The following is a 22,037-nucleotide window of genomic DNA, read 5'->3' as shown; positions in this document are numbered from 1 at the left end:
GGTCAGCTTATCAAAACTGTCCTGTCCTATCTCAAAACCCATTTAACTTTCAGATACTTTTAACAAAATCTGTGACAAAACAGTAATTGTAGACATTTGCTTTTCCCATATTGTCTTTTCTGATGTATGTTTTAAATTTAAGACATATTTATTTAGAACAATGCACAAAAATGACTTCAATAATAACTATAAGCAATTGTTACAAATTCACCCTTTTTAAAGATGTAAATGTGTTCACTTGCAGGTGTTTTTGGTGCTGGAAAAAGCTATCTGCTCTCTGTGGTTGTTCTGTTTCTAGTGCAGTTGTTTGAAAGGGGAAATCCAGCAGAAGGTTATGAAGCATCTCCTTGGAAAATTCTCATATCTTCATCCACCAATGTGGCAGTTGATAGAGTCCTCCTAGGGTATGTGTCTATATGTTCCTTTTCTAGCCAGCGCTAACATTGGGGGCCTGGGTACACTGAGTTTGCTCCGCTTCTCGCCACTTTTTTCATGCATTTTGGCATGTTGAAACGTGTGCATACTTTTGCAATTGACACTGCTTCGCTATTAGAAACAAGACCTAGGTCTTGGGCACATGGAGTGTTTGCACCGCTTCTTTCAGCATTTCTTCAGACTAAGAGAAGTAGATCCGTTCCCTTACATAGCTCCATGTATCTGTATCAAGTAGGGTTTCAACGAATTCGGCAACCGTTCTGTAGCCTACTTTGCATATGCAAATTAAGATTGGGATTCGGGGTTTCGGCCGAATCCAAAAAAAGTGGATTTGGTGCATCCCTAAAAGTATAGCTTCCACCTGAGGCACACACAAGGAGCAGAGCAGAGGTCAGCCTGAAAATACCCGCTTACACATTTTTCAGGCCAACCTCTGCTCCTTGTACCAGCACCAAAGCAGATGTTGTACTTTTCAGTGCTGGTACATGAAGTTGCCTAAGGAAGTAGATGTGCTTTTCTCAGTCTGAACAAAAAGGCTGAAAAAAGCGGTGCAAATGCTCCATGTGCCCAAGCCATAGCAATTATTTTATAATAGTGGAGCAGTGTCAATTGCAAAATGCTGCATACATTTCCACATGACAGAATGTTATTTATTAAGCAGTTGCACTTACTTCTGGTTTCTCCTATTAATGCACTTCTCAGAAAATACAGCTGGATAAGGACTGCATCAGGCCACAGATATGGTCCCCTTTTAACATTTCTACACAGTCCCAACTCGTGACCTGATCGGTTGACCTGGGTTGCTAAATGAGCTACCTTTAAATGGCCAGCATTAGATAATGCAAATAGCAACACAGACAACAGACTGGGAGACAAATTAATTTCTGAAGAGGATAAGGGTCTGAGTATTTTTTTAGCAGTTATTGGCAAAAAAAATGTATTTCCGTGATGCTTCTAGAAAATAAATTTCAAGTTCTTCATCTATAGCTTACACAGTGCTATTACGTATTATGTTAGATATGGTGAAATTTAGAGTGGATCCTTTTGATGGCATGTATGATTCTACAACAAAGGGTCATAGGGTGACAGTTAAAATGTACTGTTTTTACCCTTATTATTAGCTAAGGGTTCCTAGTTCATTGGGAACACGGGGGTTTAATCCAAACAGCCAAACCTATTCATGAAATCTATTTTAGATTTCTGCTTTGCTCGTGAGTTTGTTATTTTTTTTGTTATCATTAGGTTCAGTCCCTAATTGACTTTTTTGATATTTCTTTTACTGTGTTTCTCCTCAAACTTCTTAACAACCCAGTGCTTTCCCCCTCTATGCGAATGTTTATGAAGCAGAGAAGCCCCAGGGCTCTTAAAAGCAACATACACATTTTGTGAATGTAGGGCAGTGTTTATCTGTAACCTTTTATGGGTTTCTTTATAATGAAAACATAGACATTGGTAAGAGAAATACAAATGTTAATAGTAATATGTTTATAAAAAATATTGTTCTTTTTTATGCAAAGCCAGGCTATGCTTTCAAAGAAAGTGTCAATAATTATTTATTAAGTGGATTTACACATTCATATCTTTGTAGATAAGATCAAATCCAATTACCTAAACAAGCCTTACGCCCATAAGGTGTGAAGGTTTTAATGATTAATTAGGAGCGAATTTGAACCTGCAGCTACAGAAATTATTTCCATTCTTATCTGAGTGGACTGATCTTGTTTGTAAATCAGCAATTATAGCACCATTTAAGCCAGTAAGTGGATTCTGTTCTGCATTGGGATCTCACATCAAATGTTTTACCCTTCTCATCAATACATATAGTATAACCTCATGAGAAGATCTTTTATCCAATTTAAAAAGTATGTTGATTATTAGGCATTTCATTGTTGAATATAGAAATATTTTAGTAAAAATTGATGTAGGATATTCTGCAGGTATATAGAGTTTTGTTTTATGTATATTTGTATTTCGCCATCCTGCTTCCTCTTCTAAGATAAAATTAAATATTTTCTATAGACTTGGGATACTGAAAATTGTAAGTGTGAGTGAAGACCAAAAGTGGTCTTGTAAGGAATGTTTATGGTTTCCAGACTGCCAGTGACTTCCTTATACTTTTTGTATGACACAATTCAGTCCCAAAATCCCTTGTAGGAAATCTGCTAAGAATTATTTAAACACCAAATAATTTGGTACCCTGTACTTTATCTTAACTAAGATATTATTCATCCTTATTTGAGCCAAAACAATCCTATTGAGTTATTTAATGTTTAAATGATTTTTAAGTAGGTTTAAAATATGGCAATCCAAATTATGAAAATTATTCGGAAAACCACAGGTTCCGAACATTCTAGTCAAGCAAGTGAGCAAGTGCCCTTTTCAGAACATTAAACTAGCTGGGATTATGGATTAGCCCCAGAGCCTGCTTGCTGCTTGGTTTAAATAATTATAAAAGGTATAATGTTAGTTTATGCTTAACATGCCTCCATGTGACATTACGAATACAAATTTAAACACATGGGAAAAAAAAAGATGCAGTGACTGACAGATGGAAGGACACTTTTAAGAGCAGAGGTTCCCAAACTGTGCACTGGCCCAAAGCACTGGATGAAGGCAGAGGCTGTAGAGCAGTGATGAATTGCTTTCCAAAAGCCTATTCTCATATCTAGAGTAACATTTGCATTGTCTGTCATTCACTGCCTTTTTAAATCTGGGAACTATAACAAGAAGCTAATACATTTTTTCAGATATCTGTATTTTTATGGGTTATGGGGAGATCTGACTAAATGTTCGACTACTGGTGAGTGCAAGCAAACCAGAATCTGGAAATTAATTTTTTGACGAATTATACTGTATCTAACACCTACTTTAAACTAGGACCATAATTCTCTTTTTTGTCACTACCCCGCCACAAAATATGTTGTTTTCTTAATAACTTACTGATGGCACACTTACTATGGCACACAATATTAATGCCTCATGCATTTTACTGGTAATTGGTGAGGCTGGCTTTAGTTGAGAAAGATGTGTGCCAAACAAAAGCTAATTAATTTACATTAAAAAGATAAGGCTACGTTTTGGAAACAGTGTAGCTAAGTGGATCTGATGTTCTCAGATAAGATAATGAACTTTTTTTTGTCCCTAAGCCAGCATAAGAGAGTATATTGAAGTAATGATACCAAAACAAACATTAACCCTGAGTGCTGGAGGGTCTCATTTCTACTGGACACTTCCGATGACATGGTTGAAAATGTAACAAGATTAGGCACAGTGCACCTCTTTGCAGACCTCTGATACACAAATGAGTGAATTCCTTAGAGGAGGAAACATATGTGCCATGTTTCTGAAATAAGTGTGATTTATAGGTCTGCTGGGTAATTGCTTGTGTGCACTGTGTCGCTGTTAATCCTTTGTCTGCACTTTATATGTGTACATTGCCTGCAGGCCTCAGTGTAGATGCCCCATGCATCTGTTCCCTCATTCCAAGCTTGTGGGCCTTCCTAGCACTTGAGGGAGACCATAAATACCGGCTAATTTTGGTAATTTACAGCAATAACAATGTGATCTCCCCTATAATAAGCTACTTCGTTTCTGAATGCTGCTTAAGGCAGAAGTGTGCCATTTCTTTCAGTGCAGTCTTTAACACCAGGCTAAATTGCATGCATGAAAAGTTATTGATCTACTCCAAAACCATATTCTTTCTTTTCTGATCATGTACAAATATATTGACTGGAGGCTGAATCATTAGGAAGCATTTATCAGATAGACTTTGCAAGAAATCAGAATATAATAGTTTGTGTTCCAGTTCCATCTGATAGTTTCCCTGTAAAATATTCTAGGAGATTAAAAAAAAAAATGAATTGAAAAAACATGGTCTTTTGGTAATCCAGGCCTTCTTCAAAACAAATCAGTCCAGTATCATTTTTTTTGGGGGGGGGATGTACTTAATCCATAAATTCTTCTGGCCAAACTGAATCCAAATCCTTAAAATCATGTGACATTTTGTCACATAAACACGGAGGTTGAAAATTTTTAGCCATGAAGCTTGTGTGGTTCTCTTTCACCCTTCCTTGTCCCGATTTGCATATGCAAATTAGGATTTGGTTCGGTATTCGAAACAAATTTTCGCAAAGGATTTAGGGTTCGGCCGGATCCTAAAGTAGTGGATCCGGTGCATCTCTATACAATATGCACACTGAAATGTGCGTAACATTGAATCCTTTGCAGAAACTGTAAAAAAAAACAAAAAACAAAAAAAAACAATCCACCAGTGTGGTGAATGCAGTTATGGGGTCTATAATCTGTATTATTTATCTGTAATATTTAGAACCTTTTTTTTTTTTTTGGCATGCTTGTGCCTTAAGGCTACTAATAAAAAACATTTAAAATCCCAATATGATTGTTTTACTAGAAATATATAGTACCATCAAGTGCAAGGTACGGGGTCTTATTTTAAAGGAGAAGGAAAGGCTACTAAAGAGTTAATCTCAAGCTGCAGGCATACCTTCAGTTGTCTCAATAGTGCCCTAAGTCTCCCTATATTTTGATCGTTCAGATGATCAGAAGCCAAACAGGAAAAAAAACACTGAGCTGGGTAAAGAGGATTCCCATAATGCATTACTCCTGCACAGACACTAAGACCAGCACTGTAGGCAGCGCATGCGCATGTTCCTCTTCTGTGAGCGCTCACAAACAGGAGCGCTTCCCTTTCCACAGACCGTCTGAGCCGCCCACTATGAGCGCACACCAATAGAAAGCGTCCGGTTGCTATGGTGACATGCTATACACGGAAGCGATCCTGCCAGCTCTCATTCAAAGGACGCGATAGGTACATTTTGCCTCTCTCCCTGCTGCGGATCAGTCAGTTGCCCATGCGCAGTCTAGTGCGCTAGAGGCAAGGAAGTGGGCATCCCACTTCCAAGATGGCGGCGCCAGGCGCGGATTTGTGAAAAGGCCACAAAGGCCCGGGCCTAGGGTGGCATGCCACCCCGCCGCACCAAAATATTAAAGTTTTTTTCACATACGGAGCAATGGGGACCTCTCCTCCACTGCTCCGCATACAATTGTAAAGACCGGCGCATGCCTCGGGGCTCCCGTCCTACAAATCCGGCCCTGGGCAGCGCCATTCACTACAGCGAAGTTAAACTTTGAAGCAGGTTTAACTAAGTTATTCTTGCAATAAGAGCTAAAACAATAGCGTTTTTCATTAACAGTAGTAGCACTATTGAATGGTATCATTTATAGATTTTGCCTTTCCTTCTCCTTTAAAGGTATGTCCTAGCCTGAATCCGATTTGCAAGTTGATCCTCAGAATGGAACCCAAGACATGTGCCTCACTCTCTATGCAGAGCTACTGTGTTTGTAAGCATTGCATACAGATGGGATGGAAAGTGGGTGACACATGGGCATCTCCATTTGAAAAGTTCTGTATTTACCACGTGACAGCAGAGCACAGAGGCAATGCCCTAAGTGAAAGTTTAGTACAGGTATGGGACCTGTTATCCAGAATGCTCGGGACCGGCGGTTTTCTGGATAAGGGATCTTTCCTGTAATTTGGATCTCCATAACTTAAGTCTGCTAAAATAATTTAAATATTGAAGAAACCCAATAGGCTTGTTTTGCCTCCAATAAGGATTAATTATATCTTAGTTGGGATCTAGTACAATGAACTGTTTTATTACAGAGAAAAATTTAAAAATTTTTAATTATTTGCTTATATTGGAGTCTATGGGAGATGGCCTTTCCGTAATTCTGAACTTTCTGGATAAGGGGTTTCTAGATAGGGGATCCCATACCTGTACATGGAACTCAGTTTTTTTGCAGCTCTTATTGCTCCTGGACTTGGATCTAGCCCTTCATAAATGAGGGACATTCACTTATTCACAGTAACTGTAGTTATTAGTCATTTTACTTTTAAAAATGTATAGAAATCCTTTGTCCTAGCATGTGATTTGTATGTGCAGCAGGCAAATATTAATTACATATATTTTTCTTATAGCTGATAAATTCCATGTAAGAGCCCTTTTTATATTAATCCAAAAAATGGAAACAAAAGAGAAATTAACCAGTTGACCCACAAGTAGGAAAGTAAATTATTTTCTGATCCAATACAATAGGTGATTCCACTGATCAACCAGTGCCTGATTTCTTTGAATGATTCTGAGTAGCCACAGAAAAATTTGTGATTTAACAAACTGTAAGGTATTCTGTTATATGAAAAACTGTTAGCTTGACACTATCCCCTTCTTTCTGTATGACAGATTGCTTGATCTCGGATTTAGCCAGTTTGTAAGAGTTGGAAGCATTAGAAAAATTGCAAAGCCCATCCTTCCTTTCAGGTAAGCAGAGTCTGAATTCTGAAATTTCCCATATTAAAGGAACAGTAACACCAAAAAATGAAAGTGTATAAAAGTAATAAGAATAAAATATACTGCTGCCCTGCACTGGTACAACTGGTGTGTTTGCCTCAGAAATTTATATAAACAAAGCTGCTGTTTAGCCACAGGGGCAGCCATTCAAAGAAGAAAAGGCACAGGCACAAAGGAGATAACAGATAAACACTATTGTATTCTAGAGAGGTCATCTGTTATCTGCTATGTAACCTGTGCCTTTTCTCCTTTTTTCCAACTTTAATGGCTGCCCCCATGGGTACACAGCAGCTTATTTATATAAACTATAGTAGAGTTACTGTAGCAAACACACAACTTTTACCAGTGCAGGGCAACAGTACATTATATTTTAATTACTTTAAAACACTTTCATTTTTTGGTGTTACTCTTCCTTTAAGAAAGTTCAGTGCAAGGAATAACCGTAATGAACTAATTAGGCCAAGTAAAATCTTTCAGTGGCTCGCAGCATCAGCATTGGTTGCAGCCTCTGAAAGCATGTTATGATAAGTGCCTCACAAATAAATCTATAACTATATTTTAAAACCTGTAATTGATGATTGAAGAGAGACTGATTCTTATTTAAAAACTACATTGCCAATAGGTCAATTTCTGTCATTTTAACGCTATGACGCCATTGTTCACATCACTCTTGAAGTGACCAAATTAAATGATACTTAATTAAGCTGATCCTGTGCTGATGGACCCTGTGTGGCCGCACACATTTGTATAACATACATGTTCTGCTCTTGCTAATGCTCTTTGTTTTAACAGTCTGCATGCTGGGTCTGAAAATGAAAATGAGCAAATAAAAGAACTTCTTGCACTTCTCAAAGATGACTTAACCCCAGTAGAGAAGGCTTATGTGAGAAAAAGTATTGAACAACATAAGTTAGGCACCAACAAAGCGTTACTTGGCCAGGTACGTAGAAAAGATATAGGTATAACTCCTTTTGTATACTGTTCTGCATTGTTTAAAGGACAACTGAAATTTCAAAATAAATATGGCTCGAAATGCCATATTTTATATACTGAACTTATTGCACCAGCCTAAAGGTTCAGCTTCTCTATAGTACTAATGATCCAGGCCATTACAGTTGTCACAGAAGCTCCTCATCTTGGATTTTACTAGAAGTGTCAGTGACACTCACATGCTCAGTGTGCTCATTAGTACATGGCAGCTCTGAAAAAAAGCACAGTTAGCATCAGAATTTAATAATCAGCCTTGTATTGTGACATTTACATTCTATTTATATAGAGTGTTTTGTTCATCGGTCCTTAAGCTCAGGTAACCGACAGCAGCACAGAGCATGTGCAGTGAATCAGCAGAAAAGAAGATGGGGAGCTACTGGGGCATCTTCACAGGCACAGATATTCATTGCTAAAGGGATGTGTTTGCCTTGGGCTGGGCCCAAAACACAATGTACAATATTTCTGCCCTATTTCATTAGTTAAGATTTTGTTCTCCATTAATAACTTATACACACTCATGTACATCCAAGTTCCACAGATGCATAACAAATGTTGGTTGTTGACTTCAGCCATTTCAGAGACAGGAAATACTCTAGGAAAGATGGGTGAAGGGCTGTGAGAATAACTATATGGGAAAATAAATGGCTTCTTAATCTTTAAAATCACTGAAAATGGTTAAAGGAAAACTATAACCCCAGAATGAATACTTAACTGACAGATTACAGTTTATATTTTGTTAAGTGACCAATTAAAAAATCTCACCAAAATGAAATATATATCAGTAAATATAGCCTATTATATCCTTTCCCCGAGCCACCATTAAGTGATGGGCTGTGTGCTCCCTCAGAGATCACATGACCAGAAATAATGCAGCTCTAACTGTAACAGGAAGTAGCGTGGAAGCATAACGCAGAACTCTGTCCATTAATTGGCTGATGTGACGTGGCTTGTTTGTGTGCACTTTGAATCCTCTGATCCCAGGAGGCGTCCCTTAATTCTTAAAATGACATTTTTCTATTTAGTAATACCCAATAGCGCATACTAATAAAAAAAGTATATGTTTATGAAAATGGTTTATTTAGATGATCAAGGTTTTACTAATGAGCCAATGAGACCAACATTGTTTGAGAGTATAGTTTTTTTTTTAATGTATACTGGAAAGTTGCTTACTATTAGATTTTCTTTCTTAAGGAAAACTTTTGTTTTTGATTTTACAATATCCAAGGCTATTGTGATACTAAGATCACAATTAGTATTGATGTTGGTGTATATAGTTTATGTATGTGAGTGTCAGGTCAGTATAGGTTTATGTGTGTGCCGGGTTCAGTTGGAAGGGTTGAACTTGATGGTCTTTTTTCAACCCAACTTAACTATGTAACTATATCCCTTGACTGTCATTCACTAAAGGTGGCCAACCATGGGCCGATAAAAGCTGACTTTACTAAACGAGTTGGCTGCTTATTGGTCCATATATGGGTACTGCCAACAGGCCTGCCCGACCTGTATCTAGCCAAAATTTGTCCAGATATCAATTGGGCAGGTTTGATTTTTCCCTCAGGGTGAGGACCGCATTGGCTCGTTGATGCAGTCTTCTCCCTTGGCTAGAGTCGAGGCGAAATTGTTAATATTTTCAAAAAAAAATCCTTGCTGAACCTGTACACTCTGCCTCAGTTTTTTTCTTTCTCCATGTCTCCCATTTCCAGACCCAACAACTCTATAGATCCCTAAAGATACACCATATTGCTTTATTATGTTATCATTTCTCAGAAAGGATTTTTGAGCTTTATGGTTTTTGGCACCTGTAACCAGGAAAATAAATTAGTTACAAGGCATTGGAACTTAAATTAGTCTTAGGCTTCCTTGAGTTCATTGTGCCCAACCATTTCAGTTACAATATTCAACTGCAATGTGTTTATGATCTCTCGTTTCTCTTATCCTATAACAGGTCCGTGTAGTTGGTGCAACCTGTGCTGCCTGTCCTTTTGCTTGTATGAGCAATCTAAAATTTCCTGTTGTAGTTCTGGATGAGTGTAGCCAGATGACAGAACCAGCATCTATGCTTCCAGTTGCAAGGTAATAAGCAGCCTCTTTTATTTTTCTTTTCTGTATTTAAATATAAGGTACACTAATCACTAAAACTGCTAGTGGAGTAGATTTCAAATTTGAAAAGGTCAGCAGTCTTATAAAGATCTTTGTGATCATTCTTGACTTTCAAGTGTCTCGACTTGACTATCAGCGTTAGACTCTCAGTATACAGGGCTGCCATCTCCAGGTTGTAAGCTCCTCCACAAGACATACCTAATGCCACAATCCCTCACATGTACCTTTTACTTCTCCTTTGCAGATACGATTTGGGGATAGTAAATTACCATAGTTTTGGTGGGGTATGGGACTGGCTCGTCAAGGCCCGCCAGGTTTTTTTCCAGTGTCTTTATGTGTCAGTTTTTGTACATAACAAAAAAAAAACTATATTTTTTTCACAACCAACCATATGTTTACTTAAATTGTTTTAGATTTCAGTGTGAAAAACTAATTCTTGTTGGGGATCCAAAGCAGTTGTCTCCAACTATTCAGGGCTCTGAGCCAGCACATGAAAAAGGTCTAGAACAGACACTCTTCAGTCGGCTTTGTCTGATGGTACGTTCCACTGTTATGTTATAGTCATGCTTTGTTTTGTTGATAGTATATTCCACTGTTTTGTGCTAGTGATGCTGTACAGTACTGACGGTATGTTTTGTCAAAAACAAATGGCTTCCATCTAGTGGCTAATTCAAAATGTTTCATTGCAGTCTCCCTTATACTGAAAAATCCCCTTTTTACAATGATTGTATAACTTATTATAATGACTTCTAAAGACAACAATCTATTTGTTATAGTTTACAGATTGTAACTCTTTAATAACTGACTCAATACAGTAATAGCAACTTTTTTTATCTTCCTGCTTTCAGGGCCATAAAGCTATAATTTTAAGAACACAGTATCGATGTCATCCTGCTATTTGCTCCATAGCTAATGAACTGTTCTATGACAGCCATCTCATAAATGGTGTATCGGAAGAAGACAGAAAACCTCTTCTGGACTGGCTGCCAACATTATGCTTTTATAATGTGAATGGCACAGAACAGGTATGGCAGTAAATTGTTGGACCCAAAAATAAAAGTTTCAGTGGTTTTCAATGGCTTGTGTCAGTTAAAAAGCAAACATATACAATGTTTAAATTGTCCTTATATGTATATGATACCTATGCACTGGAGTTCATTTGCAGGGGTCAACTTGATGGACTTTTGTATTTTTTTTTGGTTCTTGTTTAGGTTGAGGGAAACAACAGCTTTTATAATATGGAAGAGGCCAACTTTACAGTTAAGCTTATTCAGTCTCTTATTGCAAGTGGAATTGAGGGATCTATGATTGGTGTGATCACTCTATACAAGTCACAGATGTACAAGGTTTGTCTATAAAAATATATGCTTTGCCTTGAGCTTTTAGTAGTCTTCCATATACACAGTAATGTCTCTTTTACTTTAAGTTATTGCCGAGGGCAGCACTCAAAATATCCTCTGACAGCTGACATTTTGTTAACTCTACTTCAGTGGGAACGTGCTGTCTGTCAGTCTTTTCTGCTGGTAGGCCTGTATCATTCAGGAATGCCTATCTATCTGTTCCTGAACAATGCCCACCTACTGGCAGAAGCATTTGCAGTAGACAGAAAATTTCCCATTCAACAAAAAGAAGCAGCTGTTAGCAGAGACTAGTGATTTTATCTCTCTCAAAGGACTACAGGGGTCATGGATGCCAGTGTGCTGCAGGTTTTAAAGGGGGAGTAAAGCCTCCCCAGTGAGGTTTTCATTTTAGCACCAAGACATAGGCTCTCTGTCTCTGAGTAAGAATTGCCACATCTTAACTGTGCACCTGTTGTACATCTAGAACTGCAGAGCTGTGCAATGGTGTTGTCCAGCACCAAAGGCTACAGCAACAGAACATTTCATAATATAATATAGTATATTTTGCGGGTTTGGATATACCATTGTGAATTTTAACACAATTACTGTTGTTTAACTGTATCAGTCAGGTTGAATATAGTGTAACACTCACTCATAATACTTACAGACCTCTTGTATATTGCAGGCACACAAGTATCAACTTTACGACAAAATTGCTCTTATCTGTCTCTTCATGCTCTTGCAGATCCACTTTTACTAAAATACAAGAAGCAGGAGGAACCTTACTTTAATATTAGATAAAAACATGTATTTTTATAAGATTCATTCATAGATCCCAAGCCCAAAAGTCCTAAATCAATATATGGAGGAAAGATGGCCAGCGTTCTATTCCCCACATGTAGGGGCTTATAGGAAGTGTAACAGCATTTTGGAATTGGGGGCACTCCTTGTGCATACAAATAGAATAGAATAGAATATATCTTAGAATAGCTTTACCTTCTGGTGGTGCAACTCCCTAATGTATGGGCACGTCTGTCAATGTAGATAAAAGCTGGCCCAGCACACACCAATATTTAGCTTAATTGTACCATAACAGATGAAAACAACATTTTGGCTAACACAGCAGCAAATATTTGTGTGCTGGCAGAGGCACCATTGTGGGGGAGAGGGGTACAGTTGTGCTGGGACCAGGGAAATGCTCTTCTGTAAGGGCCCCGGCTGTGTCACAAACGTTACACTAATTATGTAAGTTACTTAGAAAGTAACGGCTAATCATAAACAATTTTCATAACTTCTGCAAAAACTGCCTAGAAACTTACTCACCTTCAAACTAATGTAACTAATGTGTATCAAGCTAAAGACAATGCAGGGAAGCTTGACAGGGGCAGGCAGGGACAAACTCCACTAACCACCAATGAATTAAAAAACTTAAAGGAAAAATAAAGTCAAAGTCACTTGGGGGTGCCAAAATGTTAGGCACCCCCAAGTGACTTTGACCGCCTACCTTTTACCCCGGGCTGGTGCCCCTGTGAGGAAGGAACAGCACCAGCCCGGGGTAGCTGCCGGCGCTTCCTTGCTGCTGATTCGCTGCGCGCCCATGCGCAGTAGAGTGAAAAGCCGAACTTAAATGTTAAAGTCGGCTTTTCACTCTACTGCGCATGCGCCCACCGCTGGCACTCAGGAAAAGGAAGCGAGGAAGACGGAAGCGCTGCGCTCCAGGTGCCCCGGGCTGGTGCTGTTTTCTCCTAACAGGGGCACCAGCCCGGGGTACGAGGTAAGCGGTTAAAGTCACTTGGGGGTGCCTAACATTTTGGCACCCCCAAGTGACTTTGACTTTCGTTTCCCTTTAAGGTAAATTCCACTGCCCCAATGAACTGACTTATTAGCACATTAATTATTTTAACTATATTTTAACTATTTTTATGAGGTGCTTATTATAGAGTAATATCAGCTGTTTATATTGGAAGCTATTTTACTGAGTTATATCAGTATCTCCTACATGAACTTTCCAGCAGGGGAATGTCTGGTTATTGGGCCCCACAGCAACATCACTAGGCCCCTACACTTCAGCAGTTTACATAACTTACAATACTTTCAAAGAAACAAAACTTATGGATTAACTCCACTAACCCCTAATTAAAATACCAACTTATTAGCACATTAATTGTTTTTACTGTTTTTATGAATACAGCTGACTAGTTATTGGGCTCCACAGCAAGATCTTTGGGCCCCTAAACTTATGTAGTTTATGTAACTCATGTAAAAACTTACGTAACTTCCATATTAAGCAATGACTGCCAGAGCAGGGGCAGGAAGGTGAGTAGGTTTAAACTTGGGGCAAGCTCCACTGACCCCCCAATGAACTGACTGTTAATTATTGCATTAATTAATGGGAACTCTTTATATAAACTGCGTATTATAGAGTAACATCAGCTGTTTATATTGTACACACAAGGTGGTGGCTAAAATTTTGGTACTACGTGCTTGTGTTCATGGGACCACTGTGTGCTATGCACCCCTTTATCTACATGAACTACTTTTAGGAAGTGTTGTCACACCAGATGCATTTCCTAAAAGTATCTAAAAGGCGTATCTTCCTAAAAGTCCTACTTCTTATTTAAACCAAACTGCCATCCCAGTAAATAAGAAGCAGGACCATTAGGAGGTTACACTTCTGAAGAAACCAAATAGGTTAAACGCTTCAGGCATGGCACACTTCCTATAAGTCTGCACTGTAGACGTGGGGAAAATAACTGGCCATCTTTCCTCCATATTTGAATCCTGTACTTTTGAACTTAGGATTAGGGATGCACCGAATCCATGCTCCTGGCCAAACTGAATCCTTAAAATCACATGACTTTTTGTTACAAAAACACGGGTGGTTCGGTGCATCCCTACTTGGGATCTATTGTTTTTAATTCTTGTAAGTGCAATACATGCTTTTATCCAGTATTAAAGTAAGGATTTGCACAATTGTCACTTGCACTGCAGCATAACTCTATTCTAAATTTTATCCACAGTAAAACTGAGTACTTGGTAAAATAGAAGGTATTAATATACCCTGCTATGCACAACTCTCTGTCTATACTAATAAACCAGGGTTTCTGTATAGCTAACTGAAGGTACTTTTTGTTTCACATTTAATAGATCCCTTTGTTCCCGAATAATGCCTTTACTATATTTATTGTATATTTGTATTGACTGGCTTATCTGTTTGGTATTTGTTCACACAGTCCATTCATGCTTCAAGTCATAATTGTACCATCCTGGAAATCCTCTGACTTTGTGCAAAGGGACTGCTAAGTCCCACAAAATGGCTAGCTTCATAGGGAGTGCTAAGCACACAGGTATTTGTTCCTCTACAGAGCAATACAACACTAAATCTAAGTGACAGAAATTAAAAAAACTGCAATGACTGTGGTCTGCATTGGAACATAGGCTAACTTAATGTATTGGCTTCCAGATACAACTGATGCTTCTTACCTTAGTGCAGGGGTCCCCAACTTTTTAAATGTGAGCAACATTTAAATATAAAAACATGCTGGGGAGCAACACAAACATGAAAAAAGTTCCTAGGGGTGCCCAAAAAGGGCTGTGATTGGTTATTTGGTAGCCCCTATGTGGACTGGCAGCCTACAGGAGGCTCTGTTTGGCAGTACACATGGTTTTATGCCTCCAAAATCTGCCACCAAGCAAGGAATTAAAAAATGGGCACTTGGCTTGAGGCCACTGGGAGCAACATCCAAGGGGCTGGTGAGCAACATGTTGCTTGCAAGCCACTGGTTGGGGAAGCACTGCCGGTGAAGACACACGGATTTGTAGCTGTGACAAGTAGCTGCTACTAGTAGCTTTATGTGTCTTCACCCTTAGACTGTGTGTTGCCAGCTTATATCCTGCTATAAAATTAATGCTTATCATACCTTTTCACTGTTTAAGAAAGGTACTATGACTCATTGCAAGCTTCCATACTGGAGATATCTCTGGAAATGATGAACACTTCATTTAATTCTGCCTGCTGCTGCACCGTTAAAATTAAGGCTGCTTTTTGAGTATTGGAAGGCAAATACTGCTTCTAACTGTGCCCATTCATAAGCAGTAGGCAAAGTATTAAACCAGTGATTTATATAAAAACATAACATTATTCCTGTTTCAGATTTTTAGCTTACTTGCCAGCAGTGCACACTGTGATTCTACAGATATAAAAGCAGTTCAGGTTTCAACGGTTGATGCATTCCAAGGAGCCGAGAAGGAAATAATTATCTTGTCCTGTGTTCGGACAAGGCAAGTTGGATTCATAGATTCAGAAAAAAGAATGAATGTTGGGCTGACCAGGGGAAAGAGGCATTTATTGATCATTGCTAATCTCGCCTGCTTGAGGAAGAACAAACTTTGGGAACACGTGATCCATCACTGTGAAAGTAAGTTGGGAAAGCGCTGTCATGGCACTAGCCACTATGCTATGCCTTAACCTTTTGCTTCCTGAATGTATTTTGTAATGTCAAGCAGACTGAAATCACTGAAATTACAATTAATCTCACCTCCTCAGTAAAGCCAATAGACAACACAAAATAATTTATATATTAATATATATTATTTCTTTCAATAAATAGTTTTTGCTCTTTCATCAAGTCCCTGTGTGCGGCACTCTGTTTCTCTCTCTCTCTCTCTCTCTCTCTCTCTCTCTCTCTCTGGGGACAGGGGAAAGTCCTGTCTCTCTCAGTCTATGACAGTCAGTTATGTATTGTGCTGCCATTGTTGCTGTTGGTGCCTCTTCTCCCAGTAGGATGCGGAGTTTTCTCTTTTCTTCTATAGATGGGAAGTCTGGGATGTGATGGGAGAGTCTCTGGCAGTGGGCGTCTCTCAGTGCTGAGTATATATATATATATATATATATATCGGTGAAGAAGAGGCCGCTCTCACAGGACTTATGAATAGCAAAAAAGTATTTTATTTTTACAACTGGTGAACTGACGTTTCGGCTGAACCTCAGCCTTTCTCAAAGTTGCCAAACACAGTGATTACAAACCATAAATACCCCCAGTGGCGGGAAAAAACACGAACAAAACATGTAAGAGTGACGTCACATGAACCCGTATATCAAATGAAAAGGCAATCTAATACAATGAATAGCAAAAAGTAAATAAATAAAAAGCACCACACTTAATAAAGAACTAATACTAGGGACTATAGTAGAAGTAAAATCATAGACAGCAAAAAGAAAAAAGAAACGGAAGAAAAGAGTATACCGGTAAAAGTATAAGTAAAGCCCACACTATAAGGAAGTGTATTAGGAAGGGAAACATAGTTACAGTAACGTAATCACAAGCAGTTTCGGCTGCTCCGAGGAAGCCATGTGTAGTACCCGAAATTTGGGGCGAATTGGCCACTTTCTGGTGAGGTAAGGGAGGCTACCCGGCTAATAACTGGCTGGTATATACTGAAAAGGGGAGTCGGTTACTTACTCTGTCGCTATGTCTCCATGGGCAACAGATCACGGCAAGACTGTTTGTGACAGCTGTCATAAAAACCCGGACGGGTAGGCACTGTTAGTCAAGATAAGGATAGCAGTAGCGATCAATACAAAGCTCAGTCAAGCGAGTTGTGAGGGCACGCAGTCTAGCGGTCTTTTTTCTTTTTGCTGTCTATGATTTTACTTCTACTATAGTCCCTAGTATTAGTTCTTTATTAAGTGTGGTGCTTTTATTTATTTACTTTTTGCTATTCATTGTATTAGATTGCCTTTTCATTTGATATACGGGTTCGTGTGATGTCACTCTTACATGTTTTGTTCGTGTTTTTTCCCGCCACTGGGGGTATTTATGGTTTGTAATCACTGTGTTTGGCAACTTTGAGAAAGGCTGAGGTTCAGCCGAAACGTCAGTTCACCAGTTGTAAAAATAAAATACTTTTTTGCTATTCATAAGTCCTGTGAGAGCGGCCTCTTCTTCACCGATGTCTGTTCCCGTTTTCAAGGCTGCACCCAGGCAATCTATATACTGTATACGTGAGTGCCAGTGAATTTGCATTTCGTATATATATATATATATATATATATATACATACCCAAGAAAAAAGTATACTAAAATAAATTTTCTTTGAATTTTGACACAAGTCCTGTGTTTGCGATAATTTTTTCTTGTATTTATGCACATTTATCAGCACCCAGACAGTTAATTTACTTCGCAATTGTGTGCTCCTCTTGGTTAAATATATATAAAATAAATGACTGGCCTCTACACACTATATGTATATGGGGCTTTGCGCCAGAACTAAACATGAAGTCCATAATTAATCACTGCAGTCAGAAATCAAAGTGCAGACAGCTAGGGCACTATATGAATTAAAGGTAAAAATGATAAGTAGACACCCCACAGTTTCTGTTATGTGTAGTATGTTACTTAAAATACATTTAATATTTATAAAAAAAAATGAAGCTTTTTGCATAAAGGCTTGCAGAATGCAGCTCTTGGTTCCTATTAACAAAATATAATTCCTTATAACTTCACAGAGATGAGGTTATCATGCATAATTTTTCTTTCCAACGGATGGGATCAGATATTTCATTAGAAAGTGTGTTTAAAAACTCACGTATTGTACTCCATATTATGGCATTATTAGTACCTAGAATAAGGCCAAATAAAAATATGCATGGGGCCTTAATGTTCCATTAAAGGGGGGGTCATGTTTAAATTAACCTTTAATGTAATATAGAAACTCATGTTATGAGACAATTTGCATTTAGTCTTCATTTTTTTTATTTGTTTTTTATATTATATACCTTTTTGTTCAGCAGCTCTCCAGTTTGAAATTTGATCGGCAATCTGATTGCTAGGGTCCAAATTACCCTAGCAACAAGGTTTAAGCTGGAATATGAATAGGAGAGGGCCTGAATAGGAAGATAAATCATAAAAAATAACAAAGTTGTAGCCTCACAGAGCAACAGTGTTTTAGCTGCCAGGGTCAGTGACCCTTATTTGAAAGCTGGAAAGAGAGAGAAGGTGGCAAACCATTCTAAATCTATGAAAAATGAAGACTAGTTTGAAGGTTTCTAAGAATTGGCCATTCTGTAACATACTAAACAGTTACTTAAAGGTGAATAAACCCTTTAAAGTGATCTTTGCAGAAGAATTAAAAGATTATTCTCTTTAGTTTTAAGCAGTTTAGTGTTTACTAGGGGTTTAATGCTATAGCATCCCCAATAACAACTTCAATATATGCTGCTGAACCACCTAGTGCTGAGCCATACTCTCTATTTTGTCTTTGCAGGGCAGAAAAATGGTTTAAAACATGTGAGTCAGTGGGAAGAAAAACTTAATGCAATCCTTTTGCGCTACCAAGAGAAGAAAATAGAAGAAGACATGAAAAAGAAAAAATCCAAAGCAAGAGAGTGTAATGTAAGGTGATGTGAAATATAAATTACAATTGGTTGTAAAACTGCCTATTTCATTCTTAATAAATTGCAGATTTAATAAGAATGAAATTAAAACAGAGAGTGCTGGCATTCTGTGCATGGGCTGTCACTTATGTCACATGCCGTCAGCCAACCAGACACCCTCTGTACCCAACCTTAGCCAACCTGTGTACTCCCTGCTACTACCTCTCCGTTTGGTAGTGTATGAGGGGGGTCAGTAAGCCCCTTCTTCCATGGGAAACCTCATCTTTAAGGATCCAGTGGTGATTTAAAAGATTTATATATCATAAAGGAAGCATTTTTTTTTTTAAATTGATTGCAATGGGTATGGTTCTTTTGAAAAGTCCTACTAGAAGGTAAACTTCCCCTTTAATCCCTAGTTTTGCCAGAGCCCCACCTCCTGTAGCACAGTCTGTCCGGATGGCTTCTATCCGCCCCCTGTGGTGAGGAGCTAAACACACTAAATGATGAAGCACTGGAGGTGTGGACAAGGCCAGTAATGTGTTTTATTCCTCTATTCTGCCTACTCCCTGCAGGCAAAAACTGTCACTGAACAGTATAACACAGCAGGGAGCATCTGTAAATCTCTGCAGAGGTGAGACCACATGTCTATGGAAAATAGTCCCCTCCAGCCAAGTCAGTATACCTGGTAGAACCATCAGCATCTCAGTTGCCACTTTATTTACTCTAGACAATTATAGCTGCCTCAGCTCAAAAGTATAATGTTCAAATATGTAAAGGATAAACAGCAAAAATGCACAGAGCTTTGATGAGCAGTACAAGCTTTTAGTCTATCTGACTGCAATTGTTTGCTTACTCATACTGTAAGATTTGGCTTTTTCAGGTTTTTTTTTTTGTGCAAACTTAGACAGTAATATATTTTTTGTCTCATCCTTACCGGAGTTCTTAATAGTACATTATTATTAGTAGTAGTAGTAGTTGTAACACATATTTATAACACACAAACGTATTCTGCAGCACTGTATGTACAATAAATGGGTGTATACATTAAACACAGAAGCAAGAAAACAACCATTATCACAGTACCAATAACGAATACAAGCTGTAAAGAAGGCCCTGCCCAAATTGAAAAGGATGTTGTTCCCAGTGCCCCAAAAGCAGGTAGATAATTTTGAATTCCTGACCCAGTGGTGCGAAAATGAGTAAGGAGTATGGGGACCATGTGGCACTAGGATGCACCCTTATGTCGTTTGGTATAGTATGTTTATTTTTCTGATTTTCTTTTAACTAGAACCATCAAATGTTTGCATATTTCACTGTTAACTTGTTATGTAGTATATGTATGTATGTATATTCAGGACCAGTAAAGTATAAGCACTAGATGGTTTATTATCTCCCCAACCTCTTCTCCAAAATTTTGAATATTTGTATCTGGAACAGATTTTCTTGGTGACACCTAATATCCTTATAGTTACCAGCAGGGAGTTTATTATCCCTTCTGTCAGCATTCCACACACCTCCAAACATGCCAGTGTTCTTCTCCCCTGGCTAATACATACATTATTAGTCCGGTTAGTGCAAAGAGCAGAGATTCAGGCACAGAACCTGCGCTGCATTCTTGGTGTGCACTGTGTTTAAGTAAGATGCAGAGGTAAAGTTGGGGAGTTAATGGATAATAAAATACATAAGTGAACATGCAGGAGGCAGCACTGATGAATATATGTCCAGCAGATGTAGAATTAGAGGGCCATGCTACACCCACAGAGAAGTGGGTTTTAATTTGCATAAAACACATAATCATGTAAAGATGCTCATTTTTCTCATATAAGTAGTTGATGACGTAAAGCCTGGGGCTGCTTTTTAAACTGTAAACTGTTTTTCTGGGCATGGAATGGGGTGGCAATGTTTAGAAGTTAGTATTATTTACTAGTGCCAAAATCCTACATTATCTGGCTTATCGGATTGTCATTAGGAATTATCTGCCTTTGCTTGTCATGTACTCATAGAAACCTGCCTAGGATCTTACCCTCTTCATAGCATTTATTTCTTTGTCTATATAAGCGAGAAGTTTGAAAACTCATCTTGGGAAATAAATGTTATACATGTTAAAAGGACCATGAAAGCTAAATCTTAAAAAAAGGGTTCTACCAAAACACTGAAATCTGTCTTAATTGCTGAGTACAATTACAAAGTGAGCTTTCATGTGTTCCTTTAGATTACAGCCTCTTGGCTTAAATGTAAATCTCCACAGAGGAAAAGCTTAAGCTCTAATTTCTTTTTCATTTCTTTTAATTGCAGGTAAACCCTTCTCCACAGAGCTGAAAGACAAGAAAGAGAAGAGAATCTGTTTCTTTTTAGGTCGTACCTAAATCCACCCTGCATTGTGTTGAATCACGCTGCCCCGGAGAGAGGTGGGGATAAACTACAGAAACACACACGCTTGCCTGAATTGGCTGAAAACCCTAACTCTTCACATAATACAGAACAGAATAACCTGCAGATTTAGACTGCTCCTTCTGTCTATTCCATCTATATCAAAATGATTAACCTGTGTTAGTGACAAGTTGAGTTAATTGATATATATGGCTGCTGAGCAGCACACTGATATTTAATAATGCATTTTATGAAATAAATAATATTAAATACACTTTAACTATGTTCTTTGCAAGAGCAGAAATAAATAAATAGAATCTCAAAACTCCCACTAGGTGGCGCTGGTGTACTCTAGCCAACGCAAATGTCAGAAAGTGGTTTACTTTGTTTTTTAAAGCTTTTTTTGGAACGTCAATATGCAATGATACAAGTGATTTCATATACAATACAAGTACCATTATTTTTTATTTTGGGTTTGTTGCAAATGTTCAGTTGTAGAAAATATATTGTCACCGCCATTTCTTTGCACTCATGTATTTAAGATGGTAAATGGGTAACAATATGTTATGTATACAAAGTTACTTTTTCTTGCATTTACTTCTTTAAAAGTGTAGGGTTTAAAAACTTTCAAATGCCGAAATGTTAAGTTTTTAATTCCGTTATTTAAGTGACAGCTGACACTCCGGTACAGTTTCTTAAAGTCTCAATCAACAATCCATTAGTGCTCAACAAGAGTAAAACTAAATCCTCGTTTAAGTGTATTTATCCAATCGCTTTTCTTTCTTTCAAATGCTAAATCCATTTTAGCATATGCGCCCTCTCTCCCTTACCTCGTCTAAATCCGGGCAAATTCTGCTACCCTTGTAAATATGAAAGATGCTAATCATATGACATATCACGTCTCAGTCCGAGCCTGGAATAATGCCTTGAGATTTGGGATCATTGCATCCAGACAACAGCTTCATCAGCCGGAAAGTTGTTTTTTTTTCCCCTTCTCTTCAGCTCTCAATTCACTCTTTGTCTGGTGGAAAATGTAGGCAGAGTCCGATCCACCCCGGC

At 38.2% G+C, this 22,037-nt stretch overlaps 1 protein-coding gene across 5 annotated transcripts in view; it reads left to right on the top strand.

Annotated features, from left to right (window-relative positions):
* Positions 1-21,445, top strand: part of zgrf1 (zinc finger, GRF-type containing 1) — a 49,358-nt gene extending 27,913 nt beyond the window's left edge. For 4 of the 5 annotated variants that reach the window (XM_031902787.1, XM_031902801.1, XM_031902812.1 and 1 more), the window contains 10 exons: positions 245-404; positions 6,696-6,773; positions 7,596-7,743; positions 9,739-9,866; positions 10,307-10,430; positions 10,742-10,918; positions 11,105-11,239; positions 15,387-15,651; positions 18,500-18,627; positions 20,904-21,445. In XM_031902787.1, the coding sequence (XP_031758647.1) occupies positions 245-404; positions 6,696-6,773; positions 7,596-7,743; positions 9,739-9,866; positions 10,307-10,430; positions 10,742-10,918; positions 11,105-11,239; positions 15,387-15,651; positions 18,500-18,627; positions 20,904-20,927 (1,367 nt within the window). In that variant the 3' untranslated portion in view covers positions 20,928-21,445. Of the gene's footprint in view, positions 1-244; positions 405-6,695; positions 6,774-7,595; positions 7,744-9,738; positions 9,867-10,306; positions 10,431-10,741; positions 10,919-11,104; positions 11,240-15,386; positions 15,652-18,499; positions 18,633-20,903 lie in introns of all 5 variants that reach the window. The other variant, XM_031902808.1, reaches the window with a different exon arrangement.
* Positions 21,446-22,037: the final 592 nt, after the last annotated feature.

This window comes from Xenopus tropicalis, chromosome 1 (genome assembly GCF_000004195.4).
Source record: "Xenopus tropicalis strain Nigerian chromosome 1, UCB_Xtro_10.0, whole genome shotgun sequence".
Classification (NCBI taxonomy): Eukaryota; Metazoa; Chordata; class Amphibia; order Anura; family Pipidae; genus Xenopus; species Xenopus tropicalis.
Note: the sequence above shows the minus strand (reverse complement) of the source record. Positions and strands in the feature narration are given on the sequence as shown.